Source organism: Myripristis murdjan, chromosome 4, assembly GCF_902150065.1.
Source record: "Myripristis murdjan chromosome 4, fMyrMur1.1, whole genome shotgun sequence".
Lineage (NCBI taxonomy): Eukaryota > Metazoa > Chordata > Actinopteri > Holocentriformes > Holocentridae > Myripristis > Myripristis murdjan.
In genome coordinates, this window is record NC_043983.1 from 30220083 (window position 1) to 30237569 (window position 17487).

General features: G+C 42.8%; 1 protein-coding gene across 5 annotated transcripts in view; it reads left to right on the top strand.

Moving 5' to 3' along the window:
• The window catches only part of mcf2l2 (MCF.2 cell line derived transforming sequence-like 2), a 146561-nt gene that overhangs the window by 11743 nt on the left and 117331 nt on the right, over nucleotides 1-17487 (top strand). For all 5 annotated transcript variants that reach the window (XM_030050508.1, XM_030050507.1, XM_030050510.1 and 2 more), the window contains exons 2-3: nucleotides 10321-10404; nucleotides 16062-16176. In XM_030050508.1, the coding sequence (XP_029906368.1) occupies nucleotides 10321-10404; nucleotides 16062-16176 (199 nt within the window). The remainder of the gene's footprint in view (nucleotides 1-10320; nucleotides 10405-16061; nucleotides 16177-17487) is intronic.

Here is a 17487-nt window from a genome sequence, read left to right on the forward strand (position 1 = left end):
GGAAAAATTAAAACCCTAAAAGCGGCTGGCAGCATCGAATACAGACAACAAATTGGAATTGAGGATCGTGGCAGGGCGTCACAGGAGGAGCACATGTGCGACCATGAGTCATGAGTCAGCTCTTTTTTCTTTTTCTTTTTTTTATTTTAATCAAAATCAGTGTAACTTGGCCTTATGATGAGGCGATGTGTTTGTCAGGCTTGCCAGCGGGCCAGCCGCGGGCCGGCGTGTCGGCGTCTCGGTCCTCGGTGCGATCGGCCTGTTATGTAAGTGTTTTAACACAGGGCCCGTTGTTGAGTGTGTGTGTGTGTGGGAGGCCTGCAGGTCTGCTGCCAAGGGAACACAGCAAGGTGGACAGCAAACACACCAGAGACAGGAATACACACACACACACACACACACACACACACAGTCACACAGCTTTCTATTTCGATTGTAAATGTGAATATTGCACTCCACTTGCAATAAATATTACTTGAAAGACTCTGGTATGGATCTTAGTACGTTTACATAGTCTTGTTTGGATTTCTCCCTTTTTGCATACACATATAATAGGTAATATTTTGATTTATTGAAGAATGACTGAGTCTTTTTTTTTTTAATATATTGATGCTGCCGAAACCTGAAATTATATGTAATAGCTTTTGGAGGAGGCAGCAGTAAACATATGAGCAATGAATGAATGAAGTTAGTCCAGTTCTGTGTGTGTGTGTGTGCGTGTGTGTGTGTGCGTGTGTGTGTGTGTGTGTGTGTGTGTGTGTGTGTGACTGACAGCCAAATGACTAAATACAACCCGTCATTATCCCATTAAGCCATTATAAATCTAGAGGCTGCCTTGTGCAACAGAGAGTCCCTATCACCCCCCCTCCCCCGCACCCACCCACCCACACCCACACACACACATACACACACACACACACACAAAGACACATAAATGGAGGGAAAGACACAGACAACTTTTTATGTTTTGCAAGAAAAAAGGGAACATTGTTGATTTTATGTCTCATGTCTAAATATAGCCCAGTGGAAGTTTTTCTTTTCCTTAATCAATAAATAATAAATTAAACAGGGACAGACACAAACATAGAAGCAAATCCAGATAGAAGCAACCCTGTGATAGTGCCACCAGATTCACTTTTATATTATATTCTTAGTTCATTAATTCATGAAAGCGTAAGGAATGAATATCTGCCTGATTTTGCTGATTCACCGAGAATCTGTGTCCCCCAGTTCAATTTCTGTTAACACACATGAACCTTTATCATGTTCCCATATATACATTTATATATATAATAAATATTGGGAACATAAGACATGTAGATCAGCAGAGGAATACCAGCATGGTGAGGGTTGGGAAAGAGTATTTTTTTCTCTTTCTTAAAACACCTTTTTTCCATTTTCCATTGTTTTTTTTTTTTTTTTTTTTTTTCAAAATCACTTTATAATGGCATGATCCATCATGCAGGGGACTGGCACCGCTCAGGCTGCAACATTCCTGATTTTTTTTTTTTTTTTTTTGGTTTTGTTTTTGTTTATTCAGAAAAGCCTATTGGAGGAACAAATAGGATTTTTTTTTTATCCATCCATAACCTGCCAAAATAATGCCGTTCTAGCTCCATTGGTGCTGTAATATCTCACAGTGTCCGGTAGGTACGGGGGTCCAGTTGTGTTTTATCCAGTCAAGAGCGACTTCTGCTGCAAAACAAATCTCCGTTTGAGCCGAGTCAGTTCGTTTTCTTCAAGCAAGGTTAGAAAATCTGCCAGTGGGATGAGATAATGACACATATTTCCAGAATTTTTCTTGAATCAAGTGTCATTTTCTTGATCCCTGTGCATCCGATCTGCCTTATTCTGCCTTATTTCAACATGTTTATACTTGTTCCCAGAAAAACTAAGCCAGCATTCGAAACAAACTGGATTATTTCATGCCACTGGAAGAAGAAAAAAAAAATGCTTTAGTTTGGAATTAGAGATTAAATGACTTGTTAAAATGCAGATTTTTTTTTTTCAGTGTGTAGAGAAAAGAGAAACAGGAAGCCGAGCCTTGTGATAGTGTCAGCAGAAGAATCAGCTGGTCTATAAAAGTGATTAGCTCAGATAGTTCACACACGACAATTCAATGAGAAACTCATGAAAATTTTATAGTCACACACACACACACACACACACACACAGAAGCACATGGATGAAAATAAAAGTCAGCTGGTGAGCACTGAGCAACAACAAACACAACTGCAAACAAAAGCAACGAATCGACTGAAGACTGCATTTTATCCCCTTTCTCTCTCTCTCTCTGTCTTTCCCACACGCACACACACTCACACACACACACCCACACACACACATGCTGAGTCTTTCCCCTCCCTCTCTGTCTCCTGATAGGAGCAGAGTGCTGTTTCACTACAGCTGGAGCTGGAAAAACTGACCACAGACATGCACACACAACGACTAAAACATTCTCTCTCTCTCTCTCACACACACACACACACACACACACATCAAAACACCAAAGCTAAGACTCAGCTGTGTGTGAGAGAGGGAGAGGGAGCGAGAAGAAAGGGAAAAGTGAGCGAGAGAGAGAGAGAGAGAGAGAAAGAGGGGGAGAAGTGGTGAGTTTTGTTTAGTTGTCTGGACGTCGGCTGAGGATGATGATGATGAGGGTGGTGATGATGATGATGATCATGAAGGAGCCGCTGTTGACAGACTGGGTTTGCAGCTGGATGTCGGGTTCCGCTCGCTGCATGGGATTACTATGAGAGCGCCGTAATTTGTCTGGATTAACAGTTGTTTGGAGCGGGGGAATTTCTCCACTTTTGCCTGTGAATGTTTTTATTTTTTGCCGGTGTGGAGTCAGGATGAAGACGGTCAAAAATGTCATCGGTAATTTGTACACACACACACACACACACACACACACACACACACACACACACTGCTAAATATAAACAGAGATGCATGCTATGGTCTCTCTCTTCTCATTTTACGTTTTTTTTTAACTTTTTTTTTTTTTTTTTTTTGCCATGGCTGCTTATCAGAGTTATAAAAAAGAAAATAATCTGGTCTTTCACTTTCATTTCTTCTTTGCTTTTGAAGATTTGCAAAATTACCAAAGCTTTCTCTCTCTCTCTCTCTCTCTCTCTCTCTCTCTCTCTCTGTGTCTGTCTGTCTCTCTCTCTCTCTTTCTCCCTGAATTCATTGTCTTCATGCATGTATGTACGTGTGTGTGTATACAACACACACTGCCTTGTTCTCTAGTGGTGTGTTTACACAGCACAGCAGACAGTCTCTCTCTCCCTCTCTCTCTCTCTCTCTCTCTCTCTCACACACACACACACACACACACACACACACACACACACACACACGTTCATTGTCAGCCACGCTTCCCTCTGCCCGCCTGCTGTCGCCTTGTTTCCATCTCGCCCCGTCTTTTCCATTACACTCTGCCGGTGCCATGATTTACTCCACCAACTATTTCCTGCCACTTTCAAAAAGCCGACGAGGAGATTTCAGCTCAGCCTTCACACCACTAACCCTGAAATATCTCAAAACCTGACGGGAGCTTGTAAATGCCTCTGTAAAACGTCTCACAAAGCCTTTTCCTCTCAGCTCCTCCAAGTGTCTCGATGCCTTAAAAAACCCCTGAATATCAAATGAGGCAAATGAGGTTTGTGCTTCCTACAGAGCTTCAGACGGTGATTATACGTCTAAATTTAAAAAAAAAAAAAACACTGTCTGGACTGTGACTCAGCGACTCCTGTGATGTTTATGGGGCATACAAATAACTTTCCTATGGCGTTGTCTGCTTTTATTTCTTAATAAAATTATAGATATTGACGGTGGTGGCATCTTTGCTTTGCAGAGTCAAAAAATTATGAGAAGAAGATGAGGAATAGACAAAGTTTTTGGGGAGAATGTGGAAAATTACCGGTCAGCTTGTTACCTGTCATGTGATGGAAGAAAGAGGAGACACAAAGTCACTCCCTGGTGCGACTAATTTCCTTGTTTCCATAAGAACCGGGTGACGGGAGAGTACCTCCAAATAGATTTGAATAATCATGACTTTATCAGCTATATTGCAGTTGTGATATTTCTTTTTTTTGACTTTACGAATCCATCAGTCTCCTTCCTTCAGTGCTGCGGTATCACTCAATCTGCTAAAGTGCTGGAGCAGGGACACATATTTTTTTAGCATTTAACTTTGATAAAATGCCATGTTGTTGTATGAAGTGTCAGTCAGAAACACCGGCGTGGACGGGGCGGAGGTGTGCGCCGACACTTCAGCATTACCCAAATCAGTTTGCATCAAGGCTGCGGGTGTGACTCTGTTCCCTCACAGCCAGCTGGCCAGAAGGTTCAGGCAGCTTGTCCTCATGTCATATTCACTGATGTGTGTGAGAGACAGGTGGCAGATGAAAAACCAAGCGACACCGTGAGATGGCAAGGAGGGGTTTGACTAGCTGCTTAAATTATCTCAAACATATCTGCTCCAAGATGAAGATGGTAGAGGTGTGACAGGGATTTATGCTATGGGATTTATGTGTTGAATTCGGTGTTGTATCAGTGAGGGCCAACAAGGCTTTATTATATTTACATCATGCATCATATGTTCAGTACTTGTGTAGCTTTCAGTCCATGATATTTTCAATTCCAATTAGTGGGAAAATGCACATAATAACATCCATATTTCCCACATCCCAACATGTTTCCACATTTTCCGTTAAGGGGCCGGCTAAGAGGCATCAAGAGACCCACACTGCTGCTTATCGGTTGCTTTATCGTCTTTTTCGCTTCCTCTGCAGCACGTACTGTAGCTGAGTGTTGTTATTTTGCACCTGTGGCATGCCTCCCTGTGAGAAAAACAACAATAAAACTGTGGTTCACTGGGTTTCTGACAGCGACATGTAATGCCCTATGCTGGTAAGGCTTGAAAATCAAGACGTTATTCTTTCTAGGAGCAGTGTTTGTGGGTGTTGTTGACATCGGATGGACGTCATTACAGGAAACTGTTCTGTGGATCCTGAGCCTTTCACCCTTTGCCTGCACGCAGCACAGTGCGCCTCATTGTAGAGTGAATGTCTTCGGGTCAGGTTACAAGACGGGTCACCATCTTGAGGCCAATGAGAGCGGCGACATGGTCAAAATGGTCAAACCGCGTGAAACTGGGACTCAAACGGCCCTGAAGCGTTGCCACAGCATCGCGGCTTTATCGATTTTTTTTTTTTTAATGTCGTGCTTGTAGTGAATCGCGTTGTGTGTTTTTGATTAGGGTTCGTTTCCAAATGTTGTGTTTGTGAAAACCCCAGGCGGCGGCACCGACAGTGTGCGAGTGCCTGCTGCTTAATCCTCATAAATTTAGAACAGATGGATGGAGGTGACAAATCAGGTGCCTGCACCGTGTGTGTGTGAGCGAGTGTGTGTTGTGGTGCTGGATGAGGGGGGTCCGGTATGAGCGTTACCATAGCAACATGGAGCTTTGTCACCCGACACAACTTGGCAGAGAATCGCCCATGTGTGTGTGTGTGTGTGTGTGTGTGTGTGTGTGTGTGTTGCAGCTCAGTCAGTGGATCTTGAAGTAATCCGCAGATTCCTCGTGTTGTGTTTTCAAACCCTGCAGTGCCAGTGATGTTTCCCTGATCCTGTTGCTTTTTTAATTTATTTTTATATTTTGGTGTATGCATGCTGTGCCGCCACCAAACTTCCAAAAAAAAAAAAAAAAAAAAAAAAAAAAAAAGAAAGTGCAAAGAAATAACTCCCTTTGTCCCACTGAGGAATGTCCCGACCACTCGGAGGCCCTTCAGGGTCTCTGGCTGCAAACAGAACCCATTTTTCTGTGCATCCCTTAATTCTTTTCATTTATGTGGAACATTTTTTTTCTACATGGGACCAGAATTGTGGTTAGAATGAATGGGAGTCGCCCAGCGTAGAAAATTGGCAATTAGCTCGGCTTGAAACTAAAATGACCTACAATCTAGCGCACAAGCTGTCACTTTATTTCCTAAATGCTAGCGTTCATTTCTAAACTGGATCTCCCATCGGCGTGTTTACACTGGCGAGTCTCTGCCCGTGTGATGCAGCTTGACATGTGTTTAGAATGGTGCTTCCTGACCCCCCGGCACCCCCAGACCCCTGTCAGTTTCTAAAAACCGACCCTCGGACCAACACATACATCACGTCTGTCGGCGCCGCGCCTCTCCACTTTGATGTCCCAACAATACAGAACATCCTTCCTGTCTTAAGGGCCAAGCTCCGGTTACATAACTGTGATGTTCAAAATGTTCCTGGAGAACAAATCCTAGATCCTCCGCTCCATCCTCCTCTCAGTACAGCGCGCGTTGACCGCTTTGCACTTCTGGCTTCATTGTTTTGCCTTTGTGAAGTGAATTTCTGTGTTTATAATTAGCGATAATGTGCCAATAGTGGCTCCTAGTTGGGTGATTTCACTGAATTGGATGATTTTTTTTTTTTTTTTAAATCTGGGGTCTTCATCTGTGTTTTTTATGTGGATAATGTGGTTATGTGGAAACATGTTGCTTGGGATGTAGGACAACTTTCCAAGCGATTGGACGGAGTCAGTCCTGTGTTTCCAGGGTTGTTTCTTCTCAGGGTCGCTGTGTTTCCAGGATCCTGATGTTTCCTGGGTCCTACGTTCCCAGGCTCCTACAGGATATTTCCAGGGGAGAATGGTTTCCAGGATCCTTTGTTTTCCAGATCCTATGTTTTCAGGATCCTATTGTCCCCAGATTTATGTGGCACATAATGGGAACATAACAAAAAGATCCTATGTTCCCATCGTCTTGTGTTATCAGGGTACGATGTTCCAGCCAGTCCTATGCTCAGGGTCCTATGTTCCCACTGGTCCGGTGTTTCCAGGATCCAAATGTTTCCTGGGTCCTACGTTCCCAGGGTCCTACAGGATATTTCCAGGGGAGAATGTTTCCAGGATCCTTTGTTTTCCAGATGTTTCCAAGGTCCTATACTGCCAGGGTCCGATGTTCCCCAGATTTATATGGCACATAATGGGAACATAACAAAAGATCCTATGTTCCCATCATCCTATGTGATAAGGATGCAATGTTCCAACCAGTCCAATGTCTCCAGGGTCCAATGTTCCCACTGCTCCGGTGTTCCCAGCATCCTATTTTCCCAGTGTCCTATGTTTTGTGTGGTCCTATGTTTTTTTTTCCAGGATCCTAAATTCCCCAGATTTATGTGGCACATAATGGGAACATAACGAAAAGATGCTATGTTCCCATCATCCTGTGTTATCAGGGTACGATGTTCCAACCAGTCCGATGCTCAGGGTCTGATGTTCCCACTGGCCCGGGGTTCCCAAGGTCCTATGTGTCCAGGGTCCTAAATTCCCCAGATTTATGTGGCAGATAATGGGAACATGACAAAGGGTCCTATGTTCCCAGGATGGCATGTGGGCTAGGGTTAGGGTTAATTAAAGGGTTAAAGTTTACATGCATTAACAGAATATTGAACTGGGGGACACAGGACCCAGGGAACGTTGAGTTCAACAGTAAATTTATATAGTATTGTGTTGTATTGTATTGTATTGAAAGGGTTTTGACTTGGGAGAAGGCTCCCTCTTGACATTGCGTCCCAACAACATCTTCAGAAGCACAATCGAGTCAAAACAAGGTGACATATTTGTTCTTCTCTGGATCAAAGTCGTTCCTGATGGATGGCATGCTTCCCGCTGTCGTGTCACTTACATCCTGCTGCTCTGGCAAAGTGAGATTTCACGCTCAAAATGTACCGTATCGTACCAATGCGGGCACGGTCCCTCTTTCCTTCATTCATCATCTGGCTCGTGTATCTCGATTTATCTCGGACAGCGTTTGATCAGATCGGATCAGGTCGATAAAGTGACATATTTGACGAGGGGGGCGGCATCCATGCGGGGCACCACGCTCGTCAAAATGCCGGTCCCGCCTGAGGCTGGGAGGATGAAGGGGCTCGGCTTTAGACAGGTGGCGGGAGATAAGACGGCAGAACAGGGTTTGCTTTTCTTCTGCAGCTCTCCTAAGATGTGCTGTCTTTATTTTTACCCCCGCGGCTTCGAGCAGGATAGAGATAGGCATCAGAAGTCAGTGTGTTAACATGCTCTTGACGCAGATCCCCTTTCCATTGTACATTGTCTGTGTGTGTGTGTGTGTGTGTGTGTGTGTGTGTGTGTGAACCTCTGTCAGGCTACGCTTACATGCAGGCATGTCTGCTCAAACATATGTATGTGTGTGTGTGTGTGTATGTATGTGTGTGGCTGCATGTAAAATATGGGAGTGTCCTGTTAGTGTTACGGTGTTGTACATTGTGTCTTAATGAGGTCATTTTCCAAGAATACTTGACGTGACATTATTTTGGCGTTCATACAGCAGACAGGATCATGATCAGACCTGTCTGCTGATGGATTTGATGTGATACAGTGACACCTGGGTTTCCTTATGCACATTAGACTGGACCTGTATTGCTCTGAAAATGGACTCCCTGCCAAAAAAGTGACTTCCTTTCGCCATGTCTCATGAAATATTTCACATTATTTCAAGTTTTTCATACATTTTCAGGCCACAGGCATCACCCTCCGTTGAGAAATGACTGAATAATTCATTCGTACACTTTAAATCAGTCGAGTTTGTTTATTAAACACATTTCACACATGCATTTCAAGGTGCTTCACAGATTGGCACAAGCACATAAACATAAAAATATGGATAGTATATACAAATGAAAGGTGTGGAGAATTAAATATATACAAATAATCACATGTGGGCCCTGTGAAAGAGGCTTTTGTTTTGAAGGAATGTAAGGTTGGGGCATTCCCCCCGGTCTGCAGGCAGGATGCTCTGTTTTTAGCAGCATAGAGGCTAAATGTCAAATATATTTGGTTAAATATTAATCAAAAATAGCTGATATAGTGAAGTATTTATTGAACTAAATAGTTTGAGCTGCAACCTTTCCACTAGTGTAAAAATAAGGTGTATAAAATTAATAATGTGGCAAGAATCACCCCTCAAAAGGCTTGCGGCGATCCCAACTTCAAGTATTTTAGTTAGTACTGGCTTCTTTCTATGGTTTTAGAGGATTTTTGTTTGCGTTTGAGGAGAGTTTTAGTGTCACATGGCAGAGATGCTGCTTCAGAGAATTTCATATCATCGGTTTCAGTGGAGTTTTGCTTTCAGAAGCTGTTCCACCCTGCTGGGAAACACTCTCTGCAGTGATGTGCACCATATAATGAATACCACCCCCACACCCCCCCTCCACGCTGACCGGACAGCGTGTCCCTGGCTAATAAAACCTAGTCAGTGTTAATGCACGTCTTTATTCTCGGTGACAGAGGAAGGTTTGTTCACCGGAGAATAAAGTTACAGCTTCAGGGTGTGTAGAATCATTAGACCAGAGCATGGTAGGGCTTTAATGAACACTAACCCTCTCTCACACACACATGCACACACACTCACTCACAATATCAGTGTCTGAGAACATACACACAGTTCTGGCTTAAGCCCTTTCTTACTTTCCTATTCACGCACACACACACACATCACGTATGAAAGCGGGTCAGGCGTGGACATTAATAGGCGATGGCTGAGCCGGGATATGACCCAATGTTTCCCCCGAAAAATATTTTCTAGATGAGGTAGGAAGTCCTGTTAAACAGCTCTTAAACCACGTGACACTAATACTCAAAAGAGCTCTTTGTAGCCTTTGATGTATCTGAAATACTTCAGACCACGAAAGAAATTTGCAGGACAGAGAAACAGACACATTTCCCAGCAGATAGAAGCCTCCTCTACATTTTATAAAAATTTCTTGATTCATTTCAGCCACAGCCGGTCTCTGTCAGGCCGATACTGTCCTTGGTGATACCTGGCGCTGATATGATCCATCGCACTGGAGCTGTGTCTGATCATAGCTCTTAAAATACATGCAGGGATTTTATTTTCCGTCTTTTGCGTCAGTGAAGTGATGAAATTTCAAGGCTTTGATCTCGAACTGGACGGTCAAACTGCAGCTTTGACGATCTGTCAGCCTCACTTTATTTTTTTATGTTTATCTGTGTCCCTGCATTCTTTCTCCCTCAGTTTCTCTCTCTCTCTCTGCCTTTATCTCTGGCCTTATTACCTCTGTTTGTCTCTTTCTTTTGTTTGTCTATCTGTGGACATGAGCCTGTTTAACCATAGTCGATTTGACATTTCTCCTTAAATTGAATTTAGCAGCAGGAGATGAAATCCCCTCGTCGGGATGTCCTGGATGTTTCGCTGTTTGTTTGTTTGTTTGTTTGCGTGCGTCTGACCGCTCCGTCTCCCTTTTCAGATGAGATCATGCAGCAGGAGATCAGGCCCCTGCTCGCCGTGGACATCATCGAGCAGCTTCATCGCCAGTTTGCCATGCTGTCAGGTACGTGACGAGACACCCCGCCGCCCCCCCCCGGCTCCAGTGGTTCTCAAACATCTTTCTCACAATGTACGCCCTTTGAATTTAGGGTTAGACCTGACCAGTGCAAAAGAAAAATGTTGGTAGAAGAAAAAGTCTATCGAAAGAGGTCCAACCCAGATTCATCAGTGTCTGAAACAACAACCTGACACTCAGGAGATTCTATTGTTTCTGTTTTTGCTTCTTTTTCTCATCTTCCTCCTTGTTTTCAGCTGCATTTTTGTCTTGTCTTTAAACGACAAACACACATTTGACACCTCCGGGAACAGCAGAGTGAACACTGAATATAAAATGTGGCTGATCAAACACACATTTACTTTTTTTTTTTAACTAATTATATATAGCATAGGCTAATTATTTTAGAAATTATGCATGACTGATAATTTTTAAATTTTCCAAACCGCTTATCCTCGAAATGGTCACAGGGGGGAAGTGGAGCCTATCCCAGCGCTCATTGGGCAGTCATTATTTTGTCCATCACAGGACAGACAGATAAACACATTCACATCAAGGGGCAGTTTAGTATCTCCAGTTCACCTGAGCTGCATGTCTTTGGACTGTGGGAGGAAACCAGAACACAGAAATGGGGAGAACATGCAAACAGAAGGACCTGAACCCAGGACCTTCTTGCTAAGAGGCGACAGTGCAAACCACCACACCACCGTGCCGTCCCTTTTCTTCGAATTAACATTTGGAAAAAAATCTCATGTGACCCCTGCAGTACTCCATTTCCTGGTTTTACAGTCTGTTCTAGCTGAATATACACTTCGCCCTGGTGTAGACTGTCCCGTGGTCCTCTCTGGTGCACTGGAACTGAAAGTGAATCTGTTTTACGGTAACACCGCCGACTCATCCTGAGACAGTGGCGGCTTCCTCAGCTGATGATCCCCTGTTACTGTCTATATGAGTCATATAGAGGGGGAACATGTGGACAACACAGCTGTTTCTCCCACAATGCCGTGCAGTGTGGCTCCTGCTCCGCGCGGCACAGGGGGGGCATTCAGCTGACTGATTGATCGCTGCTCTGATGGTCAGAGCTGAATGGAGGAGGAGGAAATGTATCAGTGTTCATGACCAGTTCAGTTCCTGATAACACCGTGGAGGTTCACTGGAGGTTCATCAGTGTGTGTGTGTGTGTCTGTGCATCTGTGTGTTGTTGGATGCAACACACACACACACACACACACACATCAGGGGGGTTTCTGGTTGAGTGGACAGTCGGGGAAACGGCAGTGTTTTCACATCCCTGTGTTATCTCACAGGCTGCTGTCTATCTGTCAGCGTGACTCCGTGACTCTTTATGGAAGCTGTTTCCGTCACGGCTCGTCTGAAATTTGGCAGAATTTTGCACACATGGCTAACCTTTAAACAAACACTCTGAAAAAAATAAAAAACTACCTTAAAGAGCCATCTTTTCCCAATGTTGTTACACTTCTCTTCTTATGATTAGCATTGGAAACAAGTGGGATTATCTCATCCCACTGGCAGATTTTTTCCCCCCACTGATTTTAATTAAAAACAACAACAATATTATAAGACTGATTATGAGACTTTCTAACTGACTTGAAAAGATTACTGAGAAGAAAAGAAAAAAAGCTGACTGATGAGAAATAAACAGCTTTTTTTGGTCTCTGCTTGTTCATAGAGGATATTGGCAGCAGGTTCAGCCCTGTGTGCCCGGTATAAAGTTTTCTGCAGTCATCGCAGAATGGTAATTTGGTTGAAGAGGGTTTCCTGACAGGAAAACTCGATGCTTTCCCTGAATAATCCCTGATTTTAATTTGCTTTTTATATCCCATTTTACTCTGTAAAGTGGGCAGCAGGGCGGTATAATTAGGAAAATGCCCTTAGACTAGAGAATGATGTTGCAAGAATGACAGTCACCAAAATCTCCCTTCAGCCCAACTTAATTCTTTTCCCCAAAAAATTTCACAAAAGTTTTACAATGCTGCGAACCAGTGTTTATACTAAATTTTTTTCCCTGCGGATAAAGATGAATAATGATGTTGATGTGACATAATCGGCCTGAAAAATGTCTCAGTCTCGGTAGCTTTGGACAAAATGATCTCCCATAAACCTGCTGTCTGTCCCATCCATCAAGTTTTTATTACGGTTGTGCAACCTTTAGATGGCGTACTAAAATATTACCAACTGCATTTCTTTATTTGAAAGCATGAAACATTGTGGATACTAAAAGTTCTTTAAGTATGCTCTATTTTTCTGGTGCATTTTTTTTTCAAAATAATGCTCAGGCAATTGATTTATTCAGGACATTTTACTTGTTTATTGGCTCACATCACATATCCAGGTGTATTTTGTCCTCCTTTATTTGACAGCGTGGGATGTGCTACCTTTTCACACTCTTTGAATGTTGGATTTTGCGTTTATCTCTCCACTGAGAATCATTTTGCTGAAGCGCTGTCTTCTCCTCCTACCTGCCTGCTGCCATTTGCCACCCTGGCCTCTGCCGGTATTTCCAGATGTGCTGTGGGCCGGTGGCCGAGCGGAGTTTGCGTGGCTCCTCGGAGATGCCTGTCATTCCTCCTGTCAGGCCCCTCGCAGCAGCCAAAATAATAACCACTTCCAAAAAAAAATCCCTGTCTCAGCACGACCGGCCCGTAGAATTGCATAAGTTGAAGCGTGGGGCGTTTAAAGACACAGCACTCGCTCACAGCAGAAATTGGCCCATGTGTGCAAACTGGCCCCCACCACAAATATTTGCATGTGTGCCAGTTGTTACCCGCTCTGTGGGCCGTGGTTTGGCGTGGGTGAGCGCCGGATGAGCCGGATCCGCCTTGATATTTTCATCTCTTTGTTCGTATGAGTTTTCGTGATGTCTGATCTGCGACGCCCACTTCCTTTTACTTGGGAGATTCTCCTTTTTTTTTTTCCTATTTTGTGCTCAGCTCTCATTGTTGTGGTTTCTCTGCATGGCTCTTCCCAGAGGTCAGCTGTCAGTCAAACAGTGTGGGTCGGATTTATTTTTCTGTTGATGCAGTTTGAGCTCCTGTAGATGGCGCTCAGAAAAACTGCATTGATCCCTAAATGGAAATGCTGGTAGTTCTTCTTCTTTTTAATCCAAACAAACCGGGAATGTCTTCCTGTTCACTGAAGGATTGTCTTCCTCAGAAAAAAAGCGACAAGATATTCTGTGTTTAGACCAGCAAACAGAGAAAAATGACTTGGACCGAGCCTCATCAGTCATTTTTAGTCAGTGATGGGGAGAAGAAATTTGGGCATTTCTTCATATGAAAATGTTTTTGTTTAAAGGAAGACTGTGTAGTGTCAAACCAGAGGGCACACGTCCTGGTAAAAGATGATGAATGCTAATTAATCCTCAAAGAATTTATGAGTTTAACATAACTCTTTTACCCCATTGCAACCCAAAATATAAAGGCATTTTGCTCATTTTTAATTCATGAGACATTTCAAAGTTTTGCATCAATGCTTCGACTGTCAGACCTCAGAGTATGAACCTGAGGGGTTTCATCCTTCCTTAAATGCATCCTTTACATTAGTGAGCAAAGTAGTGTGCCCTGCCCTTTGGGACTGCATAGTCTGCCTTTAAACCTCTTCAGAGACATTTTATAGTTAGAAATTCATCAGAAATTATATGAGAATTAGCCAACATGCCCTTTCAATACCCTTATCTACCTCATATTTACCCAATTTACCTTTTTCTTATTATTTCTGCTAAGATCTGTGTGGTCTTATGGTGCCCACAATCTACACTGTAGTCCCCTTGTTGGGACATATGTAGGTCGATATGACATACTGCATGCCGAGCCTCAGCAAGGCCGCTGTGACATAAAATGGGCCACACCACGTGCTCCAGTCCGCCTGCAGGGCCACGTATAGATTTTCCGGTCTGCAGCAGGTTAATTGGATGTGCCTGGTTCTGAGATGGATGGGTGTTGCACTGTGAGGCAGGAGGTGGCATCGCACAGGAAATGAGAAGACACGCCTTTTTTTTTTTTTTTTTTTTTTTTTTTTTGGCATCGTGAAGGATGTGTGCATGTAAAGTGTCACCGGCTGTGTGACCTTGTGAGCCGACTGAGGTAAAACAACGGCTTTTTTTTTTTTCCCTCGGTATCAGAATAAAAGGTGATAAAAGGATCCCAGAGCGAGCAGATGGAATAAGAGCTGAATTCCAGTGAGCCGTCCAAACCGGGAACTCTTGAGTGTCTGTTCTGCAGTCGTATGAATGAATGTGCAGACACGGGAGCTTCCTGATGAGTTAAACAGAGAGAGAGAGAGAGAACCCAGTCAAAAGGAAACCGAGGAAGAGGAACATGAGGAGACAAACACAGACAGACAGGGAAGGTGACACAAAGCCACCAGGACACACAGAAAGCTGAAATATTATAGACGAAGAACAACCAACGCTGCAGAAAATGAAACCCTGTTAGTTTTTTATTCAGTGATGCACTGCAGCGCGTCAGAGGATGAATAACTGGAGAAATAACCGCCTGCTCCCCTTTATCCAAATCTCACCCTCATGATAAATAATTGTAGATTTAGGGGTTGAAATCAATGAGGATCCAGCTTTCACTTTTTATTTCTTATTGCTTCAGTGTCCATCCATCTCTCCTTACGGGGCACATGCAGGGCAACGTCCACCGCCTCATGTTTGACTCAGACGCTGGAAAATCTTTCCTTTGGCTGTGACACAGATCATCAGCACTTTCTCCGCCTGTAACATATTGTCACTGAATAATTGAAACTGGAGCCAGCTCTGTGGTTACCGTGGAGATTTTAGTAAAGCCAGGCTGCCATCTAGTGGTCGCTGTGTGTAAGTGAAGCTGTTCTGTTCGAGTGTAGTCCAGATTTCACCACCATCATAACCCTGGAGTTCAAGTCCACAACTTTAATTTTTTCCTTTCTTCTGTTTTCATGGATGTTTTTAATGAACCTAATAAAACAGTGTGTGGATTATAATCATGTTAATAATTGAGAGAAGTCACTCAGCAAGCCTCCTGAGGTTTTTTTTTTCCTTATGATTTATATTTTTATTGGTGCATACCTGACTAATTCTTCCCTCTGGATCTGCTGATGTTTTTCTGAAGTGGTGAATTGTGTGGTTTCCATAACAACTGGGACAGCATCCTCCATCTAATGCAACAAATGTATGAAACATTAAATATATTCCTCTATGTTCTTGTAAAGTGACCTGTTTGCATAAATTCCTTAATGTTCCCCAAATTCACAATATAAATGATCAAACTTCCCCTGGCTGGAATACACTGCTTGATATTCCAGATTATTATCCACACCTGCCATTTGAACAAGGTTTGATTTTTCTTTTTGTTTTGATGTAATCCAGGAAGCACCATTATTTTACTACAAAAATTACAAAGGAAATAAATAACCGAAAACACTGAGGACCATCATTGATATTAGCAGCAAAACAAAAGCCAAAACAAAAAAAAAAAAAAATTAAATTAAAATAACCAAACATCTTCATTAATTAAAAAAAAAAAAAAAAAAAACAGCACACAAGGCCCACTGGCTCCAAGAAAAAATGAAAGTTAACATAAGTTTCGTGCATGGGGGCATTTTGGGGTGCATGAATAAATAATAATAATAATAATAAAGTGGTGTGTTGTGTTTTTTTTTTTCAGGAGGGCGAGGGAAGGACGGCGCCCCCATCATCACCTTCCCCGAGTACTCAGGCTTCGGCGAGCTGCCTGATGAAGACTTCCTCAACGTGGTGACCTACCTGACCAGCATCCCCAGGTACACACACACACACACACACATAACCACACTCCAAGTCACCCTTTAACCCAAATAAAATCACTAAACTGGTTTGTGCGTGAAATGAAAAACCTTCAGCGACATCTGCTTGACCTCTGCCTTCTTGCTTTGGACCCTCGGGCTTGATCACATGACACAGCGCCTGATGCAATTTACTGTTAAAACACTTATAGCTATTGCAGGGATGTCCAATAAATTTACTGTGATGGGGTAATTTCCAACAAACCCATTATGGCTGAGTATGAGGAGCCGACTTGGTGTGGTGGTGACTGAGTTTACCCCCCGAGCTAAAACCCACAGAGGCCAGAGGAACATTTACCAAACATCTGAAGGTTTATTTTAGAGTTTAAAGTGAAGAAAACATGGACACCACAATCATCCATGTGGCTCCGGCGCTCCATGCTCCATTTCCAAACTTATGCAATGTATCTCAAAGATGTGCTTTTTTTTGGGTCCAAAATAATGAAACAGAGTTCTAACAGTGTTTTACCATCTGCTCTGCCATTAGCTGTCCGTCACTCATTAGTATTCATAATTGTTAGCATCATGAAGTTAGCATCAGCCACTGGTGCCTAGCAACAGTGTCTCAACTTGGATCTGCATATGTTGCTTTTGGGTAATATTACTGACATTTGCATGTTAATAGTGCACTTTAATTAATGTTATACACACTGTCATACCTTTAGCTGAAACTAAATGAATAGTATTGATTGTTTAATTTAGGCTTAAAGGATAAAGCATAAAGGATAAACATTTAGTCACTTTACAACTTACTAAAATGTTAAAAATGAGTTTTAAAATGTAAGGATTTGTGAGGATTTTTTCACTTTTCACTTGACAAGATTCTACTGAGTATGAGAATATGGATTTTTTTTTTTTTTTGGCAGTGCATGTGTCTTTATTTGTTAGCAATGTGTTAGCATGTTAGGCAGATAACTAGGTAGGTGCAGCCGTCTTTGTTGTGGGTTTTGGTGCCAGGATAAGTAAATTTGACAGTAATGATAATATTCTGATATTATAAAGTACAGTTAGATCACAATAGTAGAAGTGAAACACGTCCAAATGCTAAGTTTCTGTGTTTATTCCAGTGCAAAAACAGTTCATATTCTCTTCCTGGAAAATACGTTGGTCATATTTCGGTCGCTGTTATGCTATAGATGTACCCAGTTGTTACAGGCTTTTTTTGGGAATGGGGATCCTCACTCTGCACGCAGCTCAGAGCTTGTGGTTTCAAACTCTGGGCATAAATACTTGTCTGGTTTGGTGATCCTGCTGTGTGGTTTCTCTCTG